General features: G+C 37.3%; 1 protein-coding gene across 1 annotated transcript in view; it reads left to right on the top strand.

Moving 5' to 3' along the window:
• The window catches only part of FSD1L (fibronectin type III and SPRY domain containing 1 like), an 80,623-nt gene that overhangs the window by 13,400 nt on the left and 44,880 nt on the right, over positions 1-22,343 (top strand). The window contains exons 2-4 of the mRNA XM_023727421.1: positions 7,252-7,347; positions 10,319-10,450; positions 13,402-13,503. Of these exons, the coding sequence (XP_023583189.1) occupies positions 7,252-7,347; positions 10,319-10,450; positions 13,402-13,503 (330 nt within the window). The remainder of the gene's footprint in view (positions 1-7,251; positions 7,348-10,318; positions 10,451-13,401; positions 13,504-22,343) is intronic.

Raw genomic sequence — 22,343 nt, 5'->3', positions numbered from 1 at the left:
ATGTCTATTTCTAGCTTTCTGAGGAAGCGCCATATCATTTTCCAAAATGGTTGTATCATTTTGCATTCCCACCAGCAGTGCATAAGAGTTCCAATCTCCCCGCAGCCCCTCCAACATTTGTTCTTTCCAGTGTTTTTGATTCGTGCCATTAATGCCATGGTGAGATGGTATCTCATTGTGATTTTAATTTGCATTTCTCTAACGGCTAGTGATCGCAAGCATTTCCTCATGCTGAGCATTATATTCTTGTTAGTGTTGCCATAGCTGTACCAGCTGCATAGAGCTTCCTGGATTTCAACTCTTGCTACCTAACTCAAAAGAGAGGTTATGAGGTGGGCAATGCAAGTGTTACCATTCCTGGTGGCATTTAGGCATTTTCCGGGAATGCTGCATGCGAGTTTCACTGATCCACTTTGCTCTGGTTGCAGGAACCTTATGGTTTCATAGGTCCTTAACAGCGCAAGCAGCCTAGGGTAGTGCGAAAGCACAGGGTTTGGAGGCAGCCTCCTGGATTTAAATCCTGGCTGCCACTTGATAGCCATGTAACGTCAAGACAAGTTTTTTTTTTTTTTTTTTTTTTAACTTCTCTAAGCTTCATTTTCTTCAACCATAAAAGGGGAAGACTAATACTGCTGTTTTGGTCTGTTGTGATGATTAAAGTGATACTCCGTGTGATGATTAAAGTGGTACTCCACCTTTATAGCTTAGCACAGTGCCTGACATATAGGGGGTGGTTAATAAATATTAACCGAATTGGCTATAATAGTTTGACCCCCTTAGATTGTAGATCCGTCAGTGGTGTTTGCAGTCGTTCTAGATTTGTGCATCTCAACTGTCTGGAATACTAATATGGAATTTAACTTAGAAATCCCTTCCAGGTCTGAATAGATGCTGGTGGGATACCCATATGTCAATTTATTTGTCTAACTGTGACCCACAGTTGTTGCTGCTCTCTGATTCAGGGTAGCATATGTACCTGGCTATGTTGGTATTCTGCTGCCTGGTTCTAAGGACTGGAAGTCTCTGCATCATAACTTCAGGGGCTTGTTGCACTGGGTAGTTTCTAGATAAGTAGCCCAAGTTGGCAGTGTTTGTTTTTTTTTTTTTGTTGTTGCTGATGCAGCAAAATTAAGATTTACGTTTGAATTTGACATAGTCACATATATTAGGCTAAAACCAAAGGAACTGTGCCATTTCAAAATGGTGAAAGTCATCATGTTCTCAGATTCGTAAGATGATATGCCTGCATGAGAATAAATGTTTCTGTTGCCCTTGTATCTGGCAGAGTAGTACGTGTTACAATAACCTGTTGATCAGTTCCAGTTTTTTCCAATGTTGAAGCAAAATCATAGTTCTTTTGGTACCTTTAGATGTTCTGAGCTCCTTTTCATGAACTTCTGATCTTCATCTTATTAATTAGTACAGTGTGATAGTTAAGAGCACAGACTTAGGAGTCAGACTTCCTTCATTTGAATCCTGGTTCTACCACATATTAGCTCTGAGATCCTGGGCAAGCTAGTTAAACTCTTATGTGCCTCAGCTTCCTGATTTAAAATGGGGATGATAATAGTATCCTACTTCATAGGTTTCTTCAGAGGATTAAATAAATTAATACATATAAAGGGCTTAAGATAGTGCTTGGCACTAAGACTATAAAAGTGTTAGCTGTTACTCTTTTGCTCAGTCTGTTGATTGTATTTTCTTCTACTTCACAAGATTGATACTATAAAGCATAGCTTTCATCTGTGCTCCTTTGAAGAGGATGCCACATGCCTTGTAAATCCCAGATTACTCTGACCCATTCCGTGGGAATGGTTGCAGTTGTGCTTGGCCTGGGTGTATAAAACCCTTTTTCTTGTTAGTGTAGCAGTTGCTTTAGTGTAATTGAGGCCAAGTAATTAATTGAGAGGCTTAATCCTGATGAAGTAGGTTTTCTTAAAGAAATTCTATTGTGGTAAAATATAGATATAACAAATAATTTATCATTTTAACATTTCTAAGTATACAATTCAGGAACATTAATTATATTCACCATGCCGTGCAAAAGTTTTTCATTGCTTCAGACAGAACTTCAATACCCCTTAAAGAATAACTTAACCTATCCTTCCTTCCACCAGCCCTTGATAACTGCTAATAATCTTTTTTTCTGTGTGTTTGTCTATTCTAGATATTTCATATAAATGGGATCATACAATATTTTTCCTTTTTTGTCTGACTTATTTCACTTAACATGATGTTTTCAAAGTTCATCTATGTTGTAGCATGTATCAGAACTTCATTTCTCTTTATAGGTGAATAATACTGCATTGTATGTATATACCACATTTTGTTTCAAAGTGTTTTTTTGCGGTCCTAGTAATTGTGCATGACCAAAGGATAATGGCTGAGATTGCCTGTGCACACTTCCTCTGGAGACACACGTCATATGTATTTTACTAAGATTCAGCAAAATTGGCATTTGTCAAATCTCTTCAGACCTACATCACTTAGAACTTTTAGTCATGGCTACCTGAGGTCTTGCAAAATACAATTATATTATCTAAATACACAAGCTACAGATACTTTATATTGCCTGTCACTTTATCCATCAATGTTTGGAAGGTAACAGGAGACTTGAGATCTGTGTTGAAATCTGAGGCCCTTGTAGGCATCCTTTCTGGTGAATAGAATCCCACAGAGCAGATGAAAGTCGTCTTTGCACTCCTTCACCATGAGGCTCTGATGATAAAAGAGCTATACCTCAATCTATACTTTTTGGAAACTCATTGAACAGTATATTATGTATGTATTTTAGAACAGTGATTGTAGGCAGAGGAACTGGCATATGTGAGAGCTCTCAGGTGGGAAGCAAGGCATGCTGGAGAAATTCAAGCAGGCTACTCTGGCTGGAGTACAGCTGGAGAGAGGAAATTTGGTGTGAGATAAAGCAGGGGAGGTAGGCAGTGGGTAGATTATTGGGGCTTTACAGGTCATGTTAAAGAATTTAGATTTTATCTAAGGAGCAGTGGGAAGCCACTGAAGAATATTAAGCAGGGGAATGATGCTATCATATTACCCTACCTGTATTACAGAGAACTGATTAATGGGGAAGAAGAATGGCTCAGAGCCAATTAAGAAACTTTACAAGAGTATAGGTTGAAATATGATAGTGACTTGTACTAAGTAGTAGTAATTCTAGACTATTTAGGAGGTATAATCTACAGAACTTGGTGACTGCATGTAGAACATAAGTGAGGGGGAGAAAATAATGATGACAGACTAGGTTACTGATTTTACAACTGGTAGCACCGTTCACAGAGTTAGAACACTAGAGGGGAGCTCAGATTTAATTGGGATATTACATGTTGAGTTTTGAAGTGCTTGTGAGACATCCAAGTGAAGATTCAAGTAGGCAGTTGGATTAAAATGGTCTGGAGCTCAGAGGAGAGGCTTCCATCCGATGGTGGTCCTTTTGTTTACAGCTCACATCATATTCATGAAGAAAGACTTCACTACTCTCCTTGAGCTTCTTCCTCAACTTCTCCTTATCAATAACTTGTGTCTCCATTATAAAAGCTTTTGATTGTATTTGAGGACCCTGGAGGGACACACTAGGGTAGAAAACTTATGGGTTAGGATATCCTTTCATTCTTTTCTGACTCTTTCTCCAAGTTTCTGAATACAGAATATATAGATATTCTCCCCTGAAATGTAGCCATCATATTTAGAAAACATTTTTTAAAAATCTGGATTTGGTACCTATCCAACCAGCTTCCCCTTGTATACCCCCTAGATTCAGCACACGCTATCTTTGTAAACCTATTCCCTGACTCCTACCATTTATAGAGAAAACTTTCACCTCATTCCACATACACAAACTAAAACCGAACCCGTTGGTGCTGAGTCGATTCTGACTCATAGCGACCCTATAGGACAGAGTAGAACTGCCCAGTAGGGTTTCCCAGGAGCGGCTGGTGGATTCGAACTGCTGAACTTTTGGTTTGCAGCTGTAGCTCTTAACCACTGCACCAGCAGGGCTCCTTAAATACATAAGTGAGCGTTAAATTTCAGAACTCAGATTATATAATCCCAATCCTTTAGTTCGTATAAGGTTTACATGTTGGTAGTAGTTTGTCTTAAATATTTTGGTGGCCTGTAACTTGTTTCCATCTCTGCTGCACTCCTCAAGTTCCTTAGTTTTTTCTATCTTCCAGGCCACTTCCACCCTAGGTCTAGCTAGTTCTCATCCTTGTTAGGGCCAGGACAATGGAATCCCTAGTCCTTTTCATAATTTATTTCTCAGGCCACGCAATGGATTCACACTCTTTTAGAGTACTGTCTGTCTTAGGCTGGGTTCTCTAGAGAAGCAAAAGCGGTAAAGCATATAAATATATGTATATATATAAAGAGAGAGAGAGAGATTTATATCAAGGAAATGGCTTACGCGGTTGTAGAGGTTGTAACGTTCCAAGTCCTTGGGTTAGGAAAGAGGCTTCTCCTGATTCACATAGCTGCAGGGGCTGCCAAACCCAGGATCGGCAGGCTGGAGAGCAGGGCTGTTGCTCACAGGCTGTGAAGATTGGTGAATTCCAAGGTCGGCAGGCAAGACCACAGGTAAGCTGCTAGCTCAAGGCCCAGGAACTGGAGATCGGATAAACAGGAGCCAGCTGCAGGATCCAGAATGAGCAAAACCCCCGAGCCCTGCCTGAACGTCTGCCCACACTCGATGCAGACCACATGCCCAAGGAAACTCCCCTTCAGCTAATTGGCTACTCAGAGCAGATCCCATCATGGGGGTGATCACGTATCACATCCCAGCAGGGAAGTGATCACAACATTATATGACTGCCAAAACACTGAGAATCATGGCCCAGCCAAGCTGACGCACAATCTTAACCATCACACTGTCTTAGTTATCTAGTGCTGCTATAAGAAATACCGCCAGTGAATGGCTTTAACAAAGAGAAATTTATTCTCTCGCAGTTTAGTAGCTAGAAGTCCAAATTCAGGGTGCCAGCTCCAGGGGAAGGCTTTCTGTCTGTCAGCTCTGGGGGAAGTCCTTGTCATCAGTCTTCCTTTGGTCTAGGAGCTTCTATGCGCAGGAACCTTGGGTCTGAAGGACGTGCTCTGCTCCCAACGCTGCTTTTCTTGGTGGTATGAGTTCCCCCTGTCTCTATGCTCACTTCTCTTTTACATCTCAAAAGAGATTGGTTTAAGACACAGTCTAATCTTGTAGATTGAGTCCTGCCTCATTAACATAACTGCCACTAATCCCATCTCATTAACACCATAGAGATTGGATTTATTACACATAGGGAAATCACATCAGATGACAAAATGGTGGACAATCTCAAAATACTGGGAATTATGGCCTAGCCAAATACACATATTTTTGGGGGACACAATTCAATCCATAACAAATACAAAATATGAGCTCTTGGTTACTGTGTTATGCATTTGCTCATCCTGTCACAACAATAACAGACTAAAGGGCAAGTGGCCTCAGAACTTTTGGAGCCCTTGTCTTAACAGCCTGCCCTTGGGGAGCTTTCAGGTTACCACCCCTTTTTTTCCTTTAAGCTTGGAAAAACTTAGGGTGGAGGCAGCACTTTGTCTGTATTAGCTACCAAGGTCTCCTCAGTTGCTTTGAGCTTCTGATTCTTGCTGATACGGATGGTTGCTTCTTCTGCAGCTGTCTTTATTAATGCATTTGGTAACGTTAAAATTATAGGTGACATTTAGTCCTGGAGCTCCAAAACCTTGTACAGCTGGTTTGTTTACTCTCACAGCATCTCACTGGTGTTTCCGGCCAAGGTTTAGAAGCTCTACCCACTTGAAGGTTGAGTAGCTCTCCCTGAGCACAATCTGAGCTTTCAGTTTTTTTTAGCTTTGTCAGTATGTACATGTGTCCAGTAGTCACATGTGGCTATTTAAATTGAAATTAATTTAAATTAAATAAAACAAAATATATTAGTTCCTCAGTTGTGCTAGCCACATTTCAGGAGTGCAGTAGCTTCATGTGGCTTGTTATTGTTAGGTGCTGTCAAGTTGATTCCGACTCGTAGTGACCCTATGTATAACAGAACAAAACACTGCCCAGTCCTGCACTGTTCTCAAAATCATTACTATGTTTGAGCCCATTATTGGAGCCACTGTGTCATTCCATCTTGTTGAGGGACTTCTTCTCTTTTGCTAATCATCAACTTTACCAAGTATGATGTCCTTCTCCAGAGACTCATCCCTCCTAGTAACATGTCTAAAGCACGTAAGATGAAGTCTCACCATCCTCACTTCTAAGAAGCATTTTTGCTTTACTTTCTTCCAAGACAGATTTGTTCATTCTTCTGGAAGTCCATGGTATATGCTATATTCCTTGCCAGCATCATAATTCAAATGCATCAATTCTTCCATCTTCCTATTCATTGTCCAGCTTTTGCATTTATATGAGGCAATTGAAAATACCATGGCTTAGGTCAGGCGCACCTTAGTCCTCAGACCATATTGGACAGCACAGATATAGAACATTTACATCATCTCAGAAAATTCTTTTGGACAGCACTGAAATACAGGATATGAGAAAATTAAATAGCCAATTGTTTATTGAAAATAGGAAGCATTATCAAAGCCTAGGGTATTTGCTACTAAAATTACCTTTTTTTATTATGGTTCTACAACATTTGTAAGTATTGCAGTGAATTTGTAATTCTGCCTGCAAATTTATCACCTTGTTTCTTATTTATAAAATAAGAAAGCCTGAAACAGCCTCAGGGATGATGATAATTTTAAAATGTTGATGAATTTCAATGTCTCTTTACTCTTATTTCTCATATCCTGATGGTGTATTAGAAGTTCCCATTTGTTTTTGCAGCTGTTTCTTGGTGGAGCACCTCTAGGATAAACAGCTAACTCTTGATGTCATGACATAGCATGACAATTTAAGGATTTGCCTCTATTCCTTTGCCATGGCTCTAAGACCTAAGATAATACTATTAACATGAAATAATATTGATTATTTTTGGTGTGAAAGGCATGACAGTGATTAAGTTGTATATTAGGAATAAGAAGTAAATTAAAAAATACAGATACATATCCCATCTTTTGTAATTATGGATTCTTGGAAATTTTGAACAGTGAGAAGCTTTACAGTTGATATTATTTATCATGCTGCATACTGCTCAATAAAGGGTTTGTTTAACAAATGATTGTTATGAGGGTTATAATTCTCATTAATCAAAATATCATGATGTTTTGATTTTTTTGTTTTAACCTTAGGAAGCTCTGCAAAGGATTATTTCAACTCTGGCAAATAAAAATGATGAAATTCAGAACTTTATTGATACACTGAATCATACATTAAAAGGAGTTCAGGTATGAATTCTTCGTTAAAGAATTTGTGTGTAAATATGTCACAGTGAATGATTGTTGGGTCTAATCAGAAGTATAAATATACTCCATTAACTCTAAATTATAAACTAATGGAGGTGAGAGCAGGGTTTTTAAATGGCAAATAAGGTAAAAATGTTTTAGTTGCTATCATTGCAAGATACTATTTGGAAAGATCAAATAAAGGAAAAAGGAAGACTCTGGAATAGTACTTATTAGGAAATATTCTAGTGTTCACTTTTGTTACACATTTGATATTTGTTTTTTGTAATTCCAATTAAGAGCAATTTTTGTCTTTTCTAAAGTACTGGAAAGTAAAACATTGCTTTTACAATAAATAGTAGAAGGAAAACGTAGATGTGAAGAGGCCTAATTTTAGTAGTAGATGAAAGTGAAACATAAAAGTAAAACGTAAAGTGGCCAATGAGGAAGGAGAGGAATATTTAAGGAAATGGTCCTAGGATTGGGCAGAGAATCTATCCTATAGGTAGTCAGATGTCGATTGTGACACGGACCTCAAGATAATCTAGTGATGCTTTCTCATAAATGTGCCTTGGTGAACTTAAGGGTTATTTCCTTCGTGAAATAAGTATACTAGATTTGTAGGACACTTGCGGACAGTGAATCCTTAATAGGAAATATGTTTTTTGTTTGTTTAAACCTAGTAATTGCCTGGTTCTTGGCCTGTTAAAACTTATGGTCTTCATAGTTCCTTTAATCAGAAGTATAAATATACTATAAATGAAGTTAGTTGATTATGATCTTCACCATCTTAACTGTTGAACTGTTTCATTGGAAAATTTGGTGAATCCACCTTCTTTAAATTAGCAGAGGCAGTGGTTCTAAAACTCTTGATCTGTTGACAAGAGAATCATTGCATTTGACATCTGGAAAAAGAGACCTTAAGATAGAATCTACCTAAGCTGTTTTTCTGATTGATAGATTATTAGAACTCTAGCTTAAACTTCAAAAACAAGTAGAGGGAAATTAAGGTACACTCTTATCACTGAAGCAGAGCCTTGGTGGTGCAGTGGTTAAGCGTTTGCTTACCTAAAGGTCAGCAGTTCGAATCCACCAGCTGCTCCTTGGAAGCTCTATGGGGCAGTTTTACTCTGTCCTGTAGGGTCACTATGAGTTGAAATCAACTTGATGGCAGTGAAGTTTCTTGTCACTGAAGATGGAGGAATGAGAGGTAGTAGGCAAGAAACAGTTAAGAATGTGCTGCCAACTGGTGATTGAGAAGAAAGAATAATCTAGTTGTTTTTTATAAATGAAGAAACTAAGGTCCAGGAATTTAAGTGGCTTGTCCAAGATCACATTGTTACCGAGTGGTTAATGTGGAATTTGACCTTAGATTTCTGCCTTCTAGACTGCATATTACATTTTTCCACAGTTCGTTCTTACCACTGTAAATAAGCTAATAAAATGATTGACACTGCTTTTGGTGAGACTCTAGTGATATGATGTCTAGTTTTTACAAATATTATAAGCAAAAGTTTGGACAAGTGGTATTACATTAGATTGTACGTATTAGTTCTCTTAATCCATGCCAATTTGCTTCTGTTAATTTAATGATTCAACTACATTGAAAAATGCCTTAAGAGGATTTCTTCCAACTCATAGTTATTGCAGAAGTGGATATTGCTTATCTAGGGATTTCACAAATATTTTAAGTTGTTTCTTGTTGAAATAGCAGCATCCTGCTTAGCGAGGCAGTGAGGAACTCTGGAAAGTCAAGAGGCATAAAATACCTTATTGACTTTGGCGCTATTCACTAGTTGTGTGATGTTGTGTGACTCTGGGCAAGTCAACTTATCTGTATTTTGGTTTATAAAATTTGATGAGAAATTCTAGTCATTAGATGATTTCTGAGGTTTCTTTAAGCACTAAAATTCTATGTTTGCTAAATCTCTTAGAATCCAGTAAGGAGTTGCTAAGTCTTTTAAGTTATGTATATTTTATGTAAATGAAGTGTTTTAGAGAAGGTCGAAGATCTTAAAAGTTACACGAAATCACACCCATTCCATATGCCCAAACTGTTCCCCAGAGTTACTGAATCAAAATCTCTGGAATATTTTATTTAAAAGCTTTACTGATGACTCTGATGCCCAATAACTGATGTCTGCATTAGAGCTTGAAGGTCTAGGCAAAGGTGGCAACCTTCAAACAACCTTTCACATTTCCTATGAAAACAGCATTATGAAACTGACGATGATATGGACTAGTCCGTAAAAGGCTGTGTAACTCAATAGCATAGCTGAAATAGTACTGTCAGCATTAGCAGCCAGCTTCTTGCATTTATCTATTTTTAAAGTGAAATATTAGAATTTTGTTGTTCTTAGATTATTAGGCTAAGGTAGTGTATTAGTTTCCTAGGGCTGCTATAACAAAGTAGCACAATCTGGTGGCTTAAAACAATAGAAATTTATTCTCTCTTAGTTCTGGAAACTAGAAGTCCGAATTCAAGGTGTCAGCAGGGCTGTTCTCTCCATGAAACCTCTTGAAGATACTACCTTTCTTTTCTAGCTTCTGGTAGCCTCAGGCATTCCTTGGTTTGCGGCAGCATAACTCGAATCTCTACCTCCATCTTTACATGGCCATCTTCCCTCTGTGTCTGTCTGCCTTTACATGGGCCTTCTCTTTTCTGTGTACCTATGTGATTTCTCTTTTTATAAGGATACCAGTCACACATGATTAGGGCCCACCCTACTCCAGTATGATCTCATGTTAACTATTTAAATCTGCAAAGACTGTATTTCCAAAATAAGTCACTTTCACTGATACTGAGGGTTAGAACTTGAACATATCTTTTTGAGGGACACAAGTCAACCCATAACAGGTAGTTCATAATGCAAATCTGTTCTCTCTTGATAAATGTATCTTTTGGTTTTTTTTTTTTTGATATTTGAAAGCTCTCCGGTAAAATCATTGTTTTGTTCTGTTTGTTTTTAAACAGGAAAATTCTTCTAACATACTTTCAGAGTTAGATGAAGAATTTGATAGTTTGTACTCTATATTGGATGAGATGAAAGAAAGTATGATTAGCAGTATCAAACAGGAACAAGCTCATAAATCACAAGAGTTACAGGTGAGATCATATAGCTATTTAAATATGCATAATTTTTGTATATTTAACATTTGTTTTATTGAAAGTAAAATTGGTGAATTTCTGTATATAAGTATACCTTTATCTTGTAGAGGAGTAGTGCTTAACTTTGTTTTGGTCATAGATATCTTTGGGAATCTGAAACCTATGGAAGACTACAAATGTTCTCTCTCTGTTATACACATCCTGTGTACACACAATTTCCAAGAGTTAAATACTCTCTCAAGCCTGTCTTTACGTCCCAGGTTAAAGTTTCTTGTTTATGTTTAAGGGGAGGGGATGGTCAATATCATTTAAGTCATTCAAATGTAATTAGTTTGATCATAAAGTATCCATAAATTTCAATAATTATAGTAAATAAAAAATGTATTCATTTAAAAAAAACAAACAAGATTGGAGAAGAAAGGAAAACTCAACATCTTCTGAAGACCTAATGCATGAACTCATCCTGTGCTGATTTCTGTTCTGTGTTGGACCCAGGTCCTTTTTCACAGTATCGATTTGGAATACCCTTTATGCTTTCAGTTCTTAGTCTCCAACCTCCCCTGTACTCTCCCCATACTTTCTCTCTACTAGAGCAACTCTGATGTCCTCATCTACCACCAGCCAACATTTCTATCAACCTAGCTCATATGATGTATTTCAATTCTGTCGTCAAAGTGACATGAGTCAAATCTTTTCTCCTACCTTTTCCTCTTCCCATTGAGTGACAGAAAACTCATGCATATTGAAGGTGCATTGTCTTATTATCAGTTTTTGTCAGCCACCTTTAGTCATCCTTGGTGTAAGGGATGTTCCAGTACTGCTGATACTACTTTCCTTTTCTCTTAACTCTAAGCTCCAAATACCTGGCTGGTATCTGTTGTTTTATTTCTTATATTACCTTGTCACTGAGATGAAGTAACTTGGATGAAGGATATTGGATCTTCTTTCCTCTTAGCTGTATATGCACAGTTTGTTTTTCTGGCATTGTTAGTAGGGGATGAAGAAGCAGCCAATATGCACATTTAAAACTTGCAATTGGGTAGGTGAAGCTAAACTATTGTCAATACCCATCTTGAGAGCAGAAATTGTCGATTAGGGTTTAGAAAAATACTCCCTAGTTGTCACATATTAATTTATGTGTCTTCTTATATTGCCAGCTTTTAGTTAATGGCAGTTGACTACTTCCTTTCCCTTTGATCCTTTTCTCTCCTCTCTCCTTTCTTCCCTCTCCTAAAAGTTTAAATATGTTGGATAACAAAGCTCTTACAATAATGACTTTAAAAAAGCATTGTTAGAAGTTAAACTTGTAATTACCCTATTATATTGGATTTTGAAAAATTGTTTTACATTCACCATTATGTCTAGTTATGCTTGCCTAGTTTTGAAGATAGTTTAGAGTTGTGTGGTATTTGGAAAGCTTTAAAGAAATTCTACATCTTAGTATCTAAAATTCATATTTGAGAACCTAGATTAGAGAGTCTCTTACTAGCACAATTTATGGGGGTAAGTTAACGATAATATTTGATTGCCAGTAACTACGTTTCAAGCATTCATTCCATAAAATTTGAATGACTGCTATGCTAGATTTTGGGTATGTAGTAGTGAACAAAATAGTTCTTGCCCTCTTGGATCTCACATTCTAACAGGTTAATTTGGAAGAAATGCAAAAGAAAGGGAACTCAGATCCTTTTGTCAAAGCGTTTAGAATGTATGAGGGAAAGGCAGAATAAGCAAAAAATGTTTGTAATATATAACTGATTTAAGAATAATGTTATATAAGCAACATATGGATGTTCATAATGCAGAGAGGTCATAATGTCATTTAAGAAACAGTTCCTTAGAAGCTGGCTTGAAGAGCTTTGAGGGGGAAAAGGCTTACTTGATAAAGGGATGAGAGGCTGTTTCAGGTAAGAGCTGGTTCAGTTGTTAAGATAATCAAAGAGCAAAGTGCATAAGAGTCTTAGAATCATGTTGAAGCAAAGTCAGTGCTAATTTGGAGGAGAGCGCTAATGTCATTCTTCGCATGTCATCTGGGTTTTGATCTTTGAACTGTAGCTTAGCTTCAGTCCTGATCTTAAGGAGAAAAAAAAAAGTAGATTTGGATATGGAGTAAATAGATGTTAATAAAGATTATGAAGAAGAATCTTGGATAAATTTAAAAGTTTAGAAATAGGTTTATTTCTTCTTTAAAAGTGCCACTAACAATTTTCTAAGATGACTGGGCTTAGTTTTAGACATACAAACGATAGAGTGAGAAAGAGGGAGAACTGAGTAAGGAAGATTATATTTGGTGAAATTAATATGTGAGCAATGAAGACAGAGCATATCACTATAACGGTTGCCATCTTTTATTCCTCCTCTTTTGAAATCTAGGTACTTGCATTTGTGGTTGTTGTATTATTCAGTCTTGCAAACTATAAATTTACATTTATAGTAGTATGTATTACTTGAGTAATGGATAAATGCAGTACTAAAATTCTGCTCAACTCAATGGATCTATAATTAGAGTCACATACTTAAGCTTAAATAGTGACGTATCAAAAAATTTAGTCATCATTACAGAGGATGTTGTCTGCAGATGAATTTTGATATTTTAAATCATAGATAATTTTCAGACTACCCTGATTGAAAAAAATCTTTAAGTATATTTAGCCCTAGCTATTCAAATTGCTTTATTTTCTTTTTTGTGTTTTAAATGATGAGCATATCTTTACGTAGATGCAGTTAATCTATTTTGGATAAATTATGGAAAGATGCTAAGTACAACGTAGTAAAATAATTAAAATTTGTTATATATATGTGGCTCATCATGATTACATTGCTTCAGTAGCTCTCTAAAATATTTTTAGCTCAATTATTGCTATTAAATTTGTAAGTTCATTCTAACATAAAAGCTTCCACTGGTTATAGGAAACTTTTTTTTAGTGGTTTAATTAATTGTTTTCCAGAGTCAGCTTAGTCAATGTAATAATGCCCTGGAGAACTCTGAAGAACTACTAGAATTTGCGACACGGTCACTAGATATAAAGGAACCTGAAGAATTTTCAAAGGTACAAAAAACAAACTGAAAAAACCAATCTACTTTAAAGGGAACATACTGTAAAAAGATCTATGGTTTTTCCCCTTTAATTTTGATGTGTTCATTCATTTCTAATACTAAAAAAGACCTGAGATTTCTTGATAAGTAAAATACTAGATATTTATTTATTCTAAAATAGATTCTTAGGAGTGTATTTATTTGGGGTCATGAACAAATTAGTTATTTCAGTTTAATTTTTGCCTTAATACTCGATTCAGATGAGTTAAGCTATTTTCTTTTTCAGTAACTTTCCTGTTGGTAATTTGTTTTAGTGGTACTTGTGTACTTGAGCTGAGTCATACTTTATTATATAGGTGTTTCATGAAGAAAAAGAGAAGATTGATATTGCTGTTAGCATATTTAAAATCTGGTTTTGTATTTCTTTCTGTGAGCCAGTTGGGAAAATATCACTTGATACATACGAGCATTGTACCTTTATGAAATTTGTTATTGGGGACAAATGTCTCACCACCTAACTTAAGTAATCGTTTGACTGCTTTATTAAAAGATATAAACGTAGCTCCTTGTTTAAAGGTTATGCTTGATATAAAAATATAAGAATATAACAAGAAGCCTGCTAATGTTTTAACTGACATCCGGGGTTTAAGAGATTCTGAATTCTAGATTCTAATTCTTATTTTAAGTAGAATCATTTTTAAATGATTACCAGTTTAGTAAATCAAAATTCAGGGAATGTAGAATATATTTTAAAATGGTATGAAATGAGTAGGAAATTAAGGTCTACAATTAGCAAAATACAGACTGTGTAGTTGTTATATCAAGACATCCCATCTTTGAGTTTGATGTTATTTACTTGGCCTTTGTGCACTGTGTAGTGAGCTGTATTAGTGTTAGAAAGTTAACTTTATAATTCCCTTGCATTTATCTAATGTTTTCATTTTATAATTTTTCTGTGAACTTGAGATAGAGAAAAACTTCCTTGAGAAGGTAACGTTTGCTAGCTTACATCTCCACATTTTGAAATTGAACTTCAAAAATTGATTCCTTCTTTTAGCAAAATGAGTCAAAGCAAAAAGTTCTTTGGCTATAAACCAGTAAACTAATTCTTAAATTTAGAGGTGGGTTGTGAGGAAGTTTACCTTTGTCCTTGGTAGGATTTATTATATAAAGGAATAATGAGGGAAATGTATCATACTTTAAAGTATTTAAAAGGTGTCTGAGTGGTCAGAATCAGTATCATAGAGTTCATGGACAGGAGTTAATATCCTCCGTTCATGATGTTTCTCATAATCTGTTGACTCTTGATTTGAACATAAAATCCACCAAAACCAAACCCATTGCTGTTAAGTGCTCATAGTGACCCTGTAGGGTTTCCAAGACTGTAAATCTCAACGGAAGCAGACTGCCACATCTTTCTGGCAGAGCTGCTGGTTCTTTCTAACTGCTGACCTTCCGGTTAGCAGTCGATTGCTTTAACTGTTGCACCACTAGGGCTCCACTAGGGCTCCAAATCTGTAGATAGTACTACTAAATTTTTTTTTTCTGTTCCCTAGTTGTCAACAGATTCCCCCTCTAGTGGAGTAGGCCAGCTGTTAGTGGCGGGTGTAATCATAGCAGTAAGAATTAACAGCTGCCAGCCTGAGAGAGTGAGGAAGAAGACAGGAAAACTATAAAATGTGAACACAAGTACTGAAAAATGATGTGAATCCAGTTGCATTTATATAGGGTCTGATGCTAGGAAAAACTATGATAAAAGTTTGACCCAAGTTTCTCTTCCCATTGACATTTTCAAAGTCCTTTTCCTTCTCTTTCTCCTATATGCTGTCCTCCTCACCATCTCCTTTATTCTTTCCAGTTTTGTTTCTGTTAAAACTTGTTCCCAGCTGATTGTAAATTGGAAAGGTTCTGTTAAATAAGTTACACTGTGGTTTAAGTGTGTTTTCTTAATGTGCCACTTTGCTTCATCCATCTTACTATTTTGGTCTTCTGTCACTTTACGGTACTGCTTAGTAGCTTAAACAATTTGGAGATGTGGTGAAATGAATTATTTTTCCATGTTTCCAGCCAGAAATAACAGTTTATCTTCAAGAAGAATGCTTAACTGAGAGCTGCTTGTAATTCTTTTCTTTTTTTTTTTTATTTTATTGTATCGTGAAAGTTTACAATTCAAGTTAGTCTCTCATGCAAAAATTTATACATACATTGTTATTTGACCCTAATTGCTCTCCCTATACTGTGACGGCACACTCCTCCTTTCCACCCGTGATTTCCCGTGTCCATTCAAACAGCTCCTGACCCTCTCTGCCTTCCCATCTCACCTCCGGACAGGAACTGCCCAGTTAGTCTCATGCACCTACTTGAGCTAAGAAGCACGCTCTTTACAAGTATCATTTTATGTTCCCTAATCCATTCTAGTCTTTGAAGAGTTGGCCTCGGAAATTGTTTTAGTTCTGGGTTGACAGAGAGTCCGGAGGCCATGCTTTCTGGGGCTTCTTCAGTCTCAGTCAGACCATTAAGTCTGGTCTTTTTACTAGAATTTGACTTCTGCACCCTACTTTTCTCCTGCTCCATCAGGGACTCTGTACTTGCAATTATTTTCTTAGTTTATCCAATACTATCCAGATAATGATTTGATTCCAAGTCAGAAACTAAGTTCACTTGCCACGGTCAGCTGCATGGACTTGCCTCAAACACCAAGTTGCTGACAAAATAGGGAGCAATGACTTTGAAGATTTCTTATTTAACTAGCGGTATATTGTTAGATATCTGGAAAAAGAAATTCTTTTAAGGTTTACTATTTGTGAATATCTCATATAAAAAGTGCTTAAATCAGATTAATATGAATAGCTCGCAGGACAAAAATCCTAAAATCCTAGCTGTGAGTCTTTTCAGGCTTCATTATCTTCAAAAAGAATATTTTAAGTATTAATATTCAGATTATCTTGTACCAGTATCTCAGCATGAGAACTGAATGTGAAGCTGTACCATTTATCAGCATTATACAGTCTGAAGTGAACAAGTAAAAATAGTACAAATGGAAATAGATTGTAGAACATACTTTCAATAATTAAAAAAAAACTGTTAGACAATTTCTACACAAGACAGATTAGGACCGTAGTCTCGTGGGACATCTCAGTCAGTTGGCATAGTATAGTTTATAAAGTTTATGTTCTACATCCTAGTTTGATGTATAGTGTCTTGGGTCTTAAAAGCTTGTTAGCAGCCATCTAAGATACAACTATTGGACTCATCTGGAGCACAAGAGAAAGAAGGAAACCAAATACTCAAGAAACTAGTCTACAGGACTAATAGTCTTCATGAACCACGGCCTCATCTACCCTGAGACCAGAAGAACTAGGTGGTGCCCGGCTACCACCAACAACTGTTCTAATCAGGGCCACAATAGATGGATCCTGATAGAATGGGAGAAAATTGTGGAACAGAACCTCAAATTCCTAACAAAAAAAAGAAGAAAGCAAAACAAAACAAAAAACCCAGACCTACTGGACTGGCTGAGACTGTAACCACCAGCTTTTTGTTTAGCACCTGAGTCCATCAACCATTTCTACCAGCTACACCCAGGGACTTCATATGGAGTAGTACTTGGCCCATAATATTGTTAACTGTTATTATTTTTGTTTTATAGATGAGGAAACTGAGGCTGAAAGAAGTAGGATAGCTTTGCCAAGAAGGGAGTTCACATGTTTAGGAGGGGAGACATTAAAAAAAAACTGTTAGAAAGTTGGTTAATGGTAAATATATGCAGAAAGATTACTAGCAAATGGAATCTGGATCATTAGCTTTATTACTGGATGGACTAGCAGCCAAAACACCCAACCTGGGTTTTCTGATAATAGCTGGCCTGCAGAATACTGCTTAGTCCTTTGTCAAAATTAATATTCCTATTTCTACCCTCAGTTTAGACCTTGAGTTCTATCTATGAAAAGAGCTGATTTTGTGGAACAATTTCTAATTCAACTTAACTAACCAGTCACCTCATCACAATCTTTCCTTGTATCACTTAGTTGCCAGACTGAAAGGTAGAATGATAGCCTGCCCACAGGTGCCTACAGAGGAATAAAAAGCACAGAGTAAGGTAAAAGGGGAATAATGTCATCTCCATTTGATAACAGATGAAAAAAAGGAAGAATAGGTTTAGTGTATTTCCCACTTCTGACCCACAGTAACTCACCATTGGAATATTTATTGTTCATTGAGTGTCAGGCTCTGACCACTGGGAGGAGTAAGGAGACTGGTGGGTGGAAGCTCACTCAGTACTTTCAAGGGAGCAGAGGTATCACTTGAAAGTATCCCTGGAGTAGGTCAGCTGTTAGTGGCAGATGGTCCTTCTGTGGGCTAACATCGGGAATGCTGGGAGAGGAGGAGAAGACCCTTTAATAAAAGCATGAATGTTTCAGTTATGGAGGCAATTTAAAAACAAATCTAAGTATTTAGTAAGCATTGCTCAGACCATGATTTCAATTTTATTTCGTTTGTGAGTATTTATGTCTTGCAAAAATGTAGTCTCCTGCTATACAAATATGCTTGGTCATCAAGCAAATGCATTCAGTACTGTATTTCAAAGTTTCAAGTTCTTTACTATGGCTTTGCATGGGTGGAAACCCTGGTGGCATAGTGGTTAAAAGCTACGGCTGCTAACTGAAGGGTCGGCAGTTGGAATCCATCAGGCGCTCCTAGAAACTCTATGGGGCATTTCTACTCTGTCCTTTAGGGTCGCTATGAGTCGGAATCAACTCAATGGCAGTGGGTTTTGTTTTGTTTTGTTTTTTGCATGGATTGGAATTGACTTGACGACAGTGGGTTTGATTTGGTTTTTTGGTTTGCAGCAAGGATTTTAAATGATCATGTTTTTTGAAAAATAGTTCTTTTTATAAACAGATAAATATGTGTAGAAAACATAAAACTTTCAATGTATGGAATCAACTACTGTGCACTTTTTTGTTGTGTATTTTCTTTTCGAAGGCTAATATTTTTGCCTGAAGGAAAGTACTATTTTGACGCTATCTCTTTCTCTCTCTTTGATTGAGTCCCCTTGTTTGTCCATGTTGTTCTTTAATATATTTTTAGAGGTCAGAGTAGAAGTCTCAATGTTATATTGTAAAAACTATAAGAAAAATCATTAAATATTTCTCCTTAGTTGTTTTCAGATTGTCTTGAAGAGACATAACAAAATTAGCTGTCCCAAACCTAATAAGAAAATCTGAAGAATGAAACAATATTGAACGTATAGACAAGACTTGAAGAGTTCCTCAGTGTTGTGTGACATTCAGGTTTTTATTAGACTTTAGTATAAATCAAAATAAAGATAAGTCTTTCAGGCAAATACCATATTTGACATCTGGCTTTTACCAAATTCATTGTTTTCACAGTGTTACTGTACATTTCTCTGCAATGATCATTCAGTAACCGGGTTGTTCTTATTTTTGCTGCTGTTTATCAGTGCTCTAATTACAACTATTCCCCTACTGCCTCTTTCTCCATTTCAGCCTCTATTTTAGAGTATTTAGATTGTTAAAATTATTTAAAAACATTTAAGTAAAATAGATTATCTAGTTCACATTTCACAGTCAACAGATAATTTAAAAAAATCAGTATCTACAGGTAAGTTGGCTTATGAACTTTGAGGTCTCGAAGATATCTTAGGACACTGAATCCTAAAATGGTTAAATGACTTGTTGGCTAATGTGATGGGCTGAAACTCAAATCTCTTAAATCATGCTCTAATGTTCCTTATTTTTTGCTGATGAGTTTCAAATTTCTGATGATGGGGAACAAATTTGGAAATCTCAAATTTTGTTCAGCTTAGGTAAATATCTCACAGAGTAAAGTAAGCAAGATCTTAAACTTTCTTATTTTATCATTATTTCCTTTTAAATGTGTTTGGAAAATACTATTCAATTAGCTACTCCATAAAGAGAATTATTTTAGAATACTTTGCCTCCAATATCTTTCTATAGAACCAAAAAATGAGGATATTAAGGAGAAATATAGAAACAATAAGGTACTTAATCTTCAAAGTGTTTGATAAATTCACAGAATAAAATAGTTTTTATATCTACTTATTGCAGATTAAAAGCAAGACAGATTGGGAAAGAATTTGGCTTTTATTTCTTTATATTTAATTGGTAATTATGAAGCACGCTTTGTGATTACTCCTATATTGTATTGTTATTACAGTTCTACTTAAGGAAATTTGGTCTTAGGTGACAGATTCCTATGACCAATAAAATAAAGAATCAGAACTGTGAGGCAGGGCCAAGATGGCAGAGTAGTCAGATGCTTTCAGTGGACCCTCTTACAAAAAGACCTGAAAAAACAAGTTAATTGATTATATATGGCAATCTGGGAGCCCTGAACATTAAAGGCAGAGTTGAGGAACTGGACTGAGTGGCAGGAGGAGGGAGAGATGGTTTGGAAGCAGCGAGGAGTTGCCAGACCTGACCTGGCAGGAGCCTGAGCCCTTCAGGCCTGATCAGCTCGGGGGTGAGTGATGAGGCAGGGAAGCAGCGGTGTTCGGGAGGCGTGTTTTCCTTACCGGGAGAGACCCAGTGCCACAGAGTCTACACGGCCACCCAGAACCAGTGAGAAGCAGCCCTGGATTGGCAAAAGATAAGTAATTGCATACAGCCTACTGCGCAGATCAAAAACACCCCACTTAGGGAAAAACCTCTCTCCCGTTTACCTCCCCACTCCCTGCTCTGCACTGGGTCCTGGACCGGCTTCAGCAATTACTGAGTCCCCTGGGCCGGAAGTAGGATCAGTCACATGCCCGGAACCATTCTCCCTGCCTTGGAGATTGAACAAATTAACAAACGGGAAAAATGAACTGTTGGCTCCCCTAAGCCAGGAACCCAGATTAGGCACAGCTCCTTTGCCTAGGTACAGGCATAAGGGATCCACAGACTTTGAGTGCCTTTCCCCTTGCATAGACTTGTGTGGGCCAATCTCAACAGCATAGGCCCTCATTACTGCAGTACAACAGGATGTATACCGGAACAGCTATTTCAGCTGTGAAGTGGCAGGTTTGTGACGTTTGACACAGCTCTGCCCATTAAGCAGGGTCTTTACCTACCCACATGAAGGACCTGAGGACTGGTGGCTCTACCCACGCCAACTAGCCACCTGCGATAGGGGCCCATGAATAAGAGGTGCCCCCCCAGTCCTTACAGCCAACAGTATTAGGTGCTCGTAGTCTAGCTGCAAAATCCACCCACCTATGCGCTCTAGGGAACAGGGACACGCCTTCCTCCTGGACACTTCGGGGTGGCCGTCAGCCCCCTGCCTTGCTTAGAGTGTGTCCCCCTGCTGCAGTCAGATGCCTGTACCTACACCAATCACCTATGCCTGCCTAGGACTGTAAGTGAGAGCCTACACCACACACTTGGTGGCTGTCTACCTGGCACCTCAGCTGAATCCATACAGGAGGAGTGGGTGAACTCCTGAGCTCACATACCTAGTAACAGATCTAACCACTCGGTGACAGGACATTAGAGCTTCAAAGGTGCCAATAATCAAACTAGCTCATACGATCCGGCTATTTGGGCATATCAAAACAAAACAAGAAGCTAGGACACAGTAAGCAAACATAAAATAAATAAATATAATAACTTATTAATGGCTTGGAGACAACAGTCAACTGGACCAATAAGCAACATCGTGATAAAAGGAGAAGTCAAAAATTTCATTTTACTTGGATCCACAGTCAATACCAAATATTGATAAAGAGGCAATCCATGATGGCTTCAGCAACCTCCCAAAATGAAGAATCTAGAGATTTTCCAGAGGAGGAAAATTTCTTGGGATTACCGGAGGCAGAATACAAAAGATTGATATATAGAACTCTTCAAGAAATTAGGAAGGAAATTAAGCAAAACTCAGAACACACAATAGAGGAAATTTAAAAGATTAGAGAAGAGCATAACGACAAATTTAACAGGCTGCAAGAATCCATAGAGAGACAGCAATCAGAAATCCAGAAGATTAACAAGAAAATTTCAGAATTAGACAACTCAGTAGAAAGAAACCAAAAGAGACCTGCATAAGTGAAAAACATACCTTGCTCATGGAAAGGTAGACTCAACATTGTGAAAATGTCGGTTCTACCCAAAGCGATCTACAGATACAATGCAATCCCGATCCAAATTCCACCGGCATTTTTTAATGAGATGGAGAAACAAATCACCAACTTCATATGGAAAGGGAAGAGGCCCCGGATAAGTAAAGCATTACTCAAGAAGAACAAAATGGGAGGCCTCACACTACCTGGTTTTAGAACCTATTATACCACCACGGTAGTCAAAACAGCCTGGTGCTGGTACAACAACAGATACATAGACCAATGGAACAGAATTGAGAATCCAGACATAAATTCATCCACCTATGAGCAGCTGATATTTGACAAAGGCCCAAAGTCTGTTAATTGAGGAAAAGACAGTCTTTTTAACAAATGGTGCTGGCATAACTGGATATCCATGTGCAAAAAACTGAAACAAGACCCATACCTCACACCATGCACAAAAACTAACTCAAAATGGATCAAAGACTTAAAATCGAAAACGAAACAGATCATGGAAGAAAAAATAGGAACAATGCTAGGAGCCCTAATACATGGCATAAACACAATACGAACCATAAGTAACAGTGTGCAAGCACCAGAAGGGAGACTAGATAAAGGAGCTCCTAAAAATCAAACGCTTATGCTCATCAAAATAGTTCACCAAAAGAGTAAGAAGACAACCTACAGACTGGGAAAAAATTTTTGGCTACGACAAATCTGATCAGTGTCTAATCTCTAAAATCTATAAGATACTGCAAAACCTTAACAACAAA

This window comes from Trichechus manatus, unplaced genomic scaffold, assembly GCF_000243295.1.
Source record: "Trichechus manatus latirostris isolate Lorelei unplaced genomic scaffold, TriManLat1.0 scaffold00016, whole genome shotgun sequence".
Classification (NCBI taxonomy): domain Eukaryota; kingdom Metazoa; phylum Chordata; class Mammalia; order Sirenia; family Trichechidae; genus Trichechus; species Trichechus manatus.
Note: the sequence above shows the minus strand (reverse complement) of the source record. Positions and strands in the feature narration are given on the sequence as shown.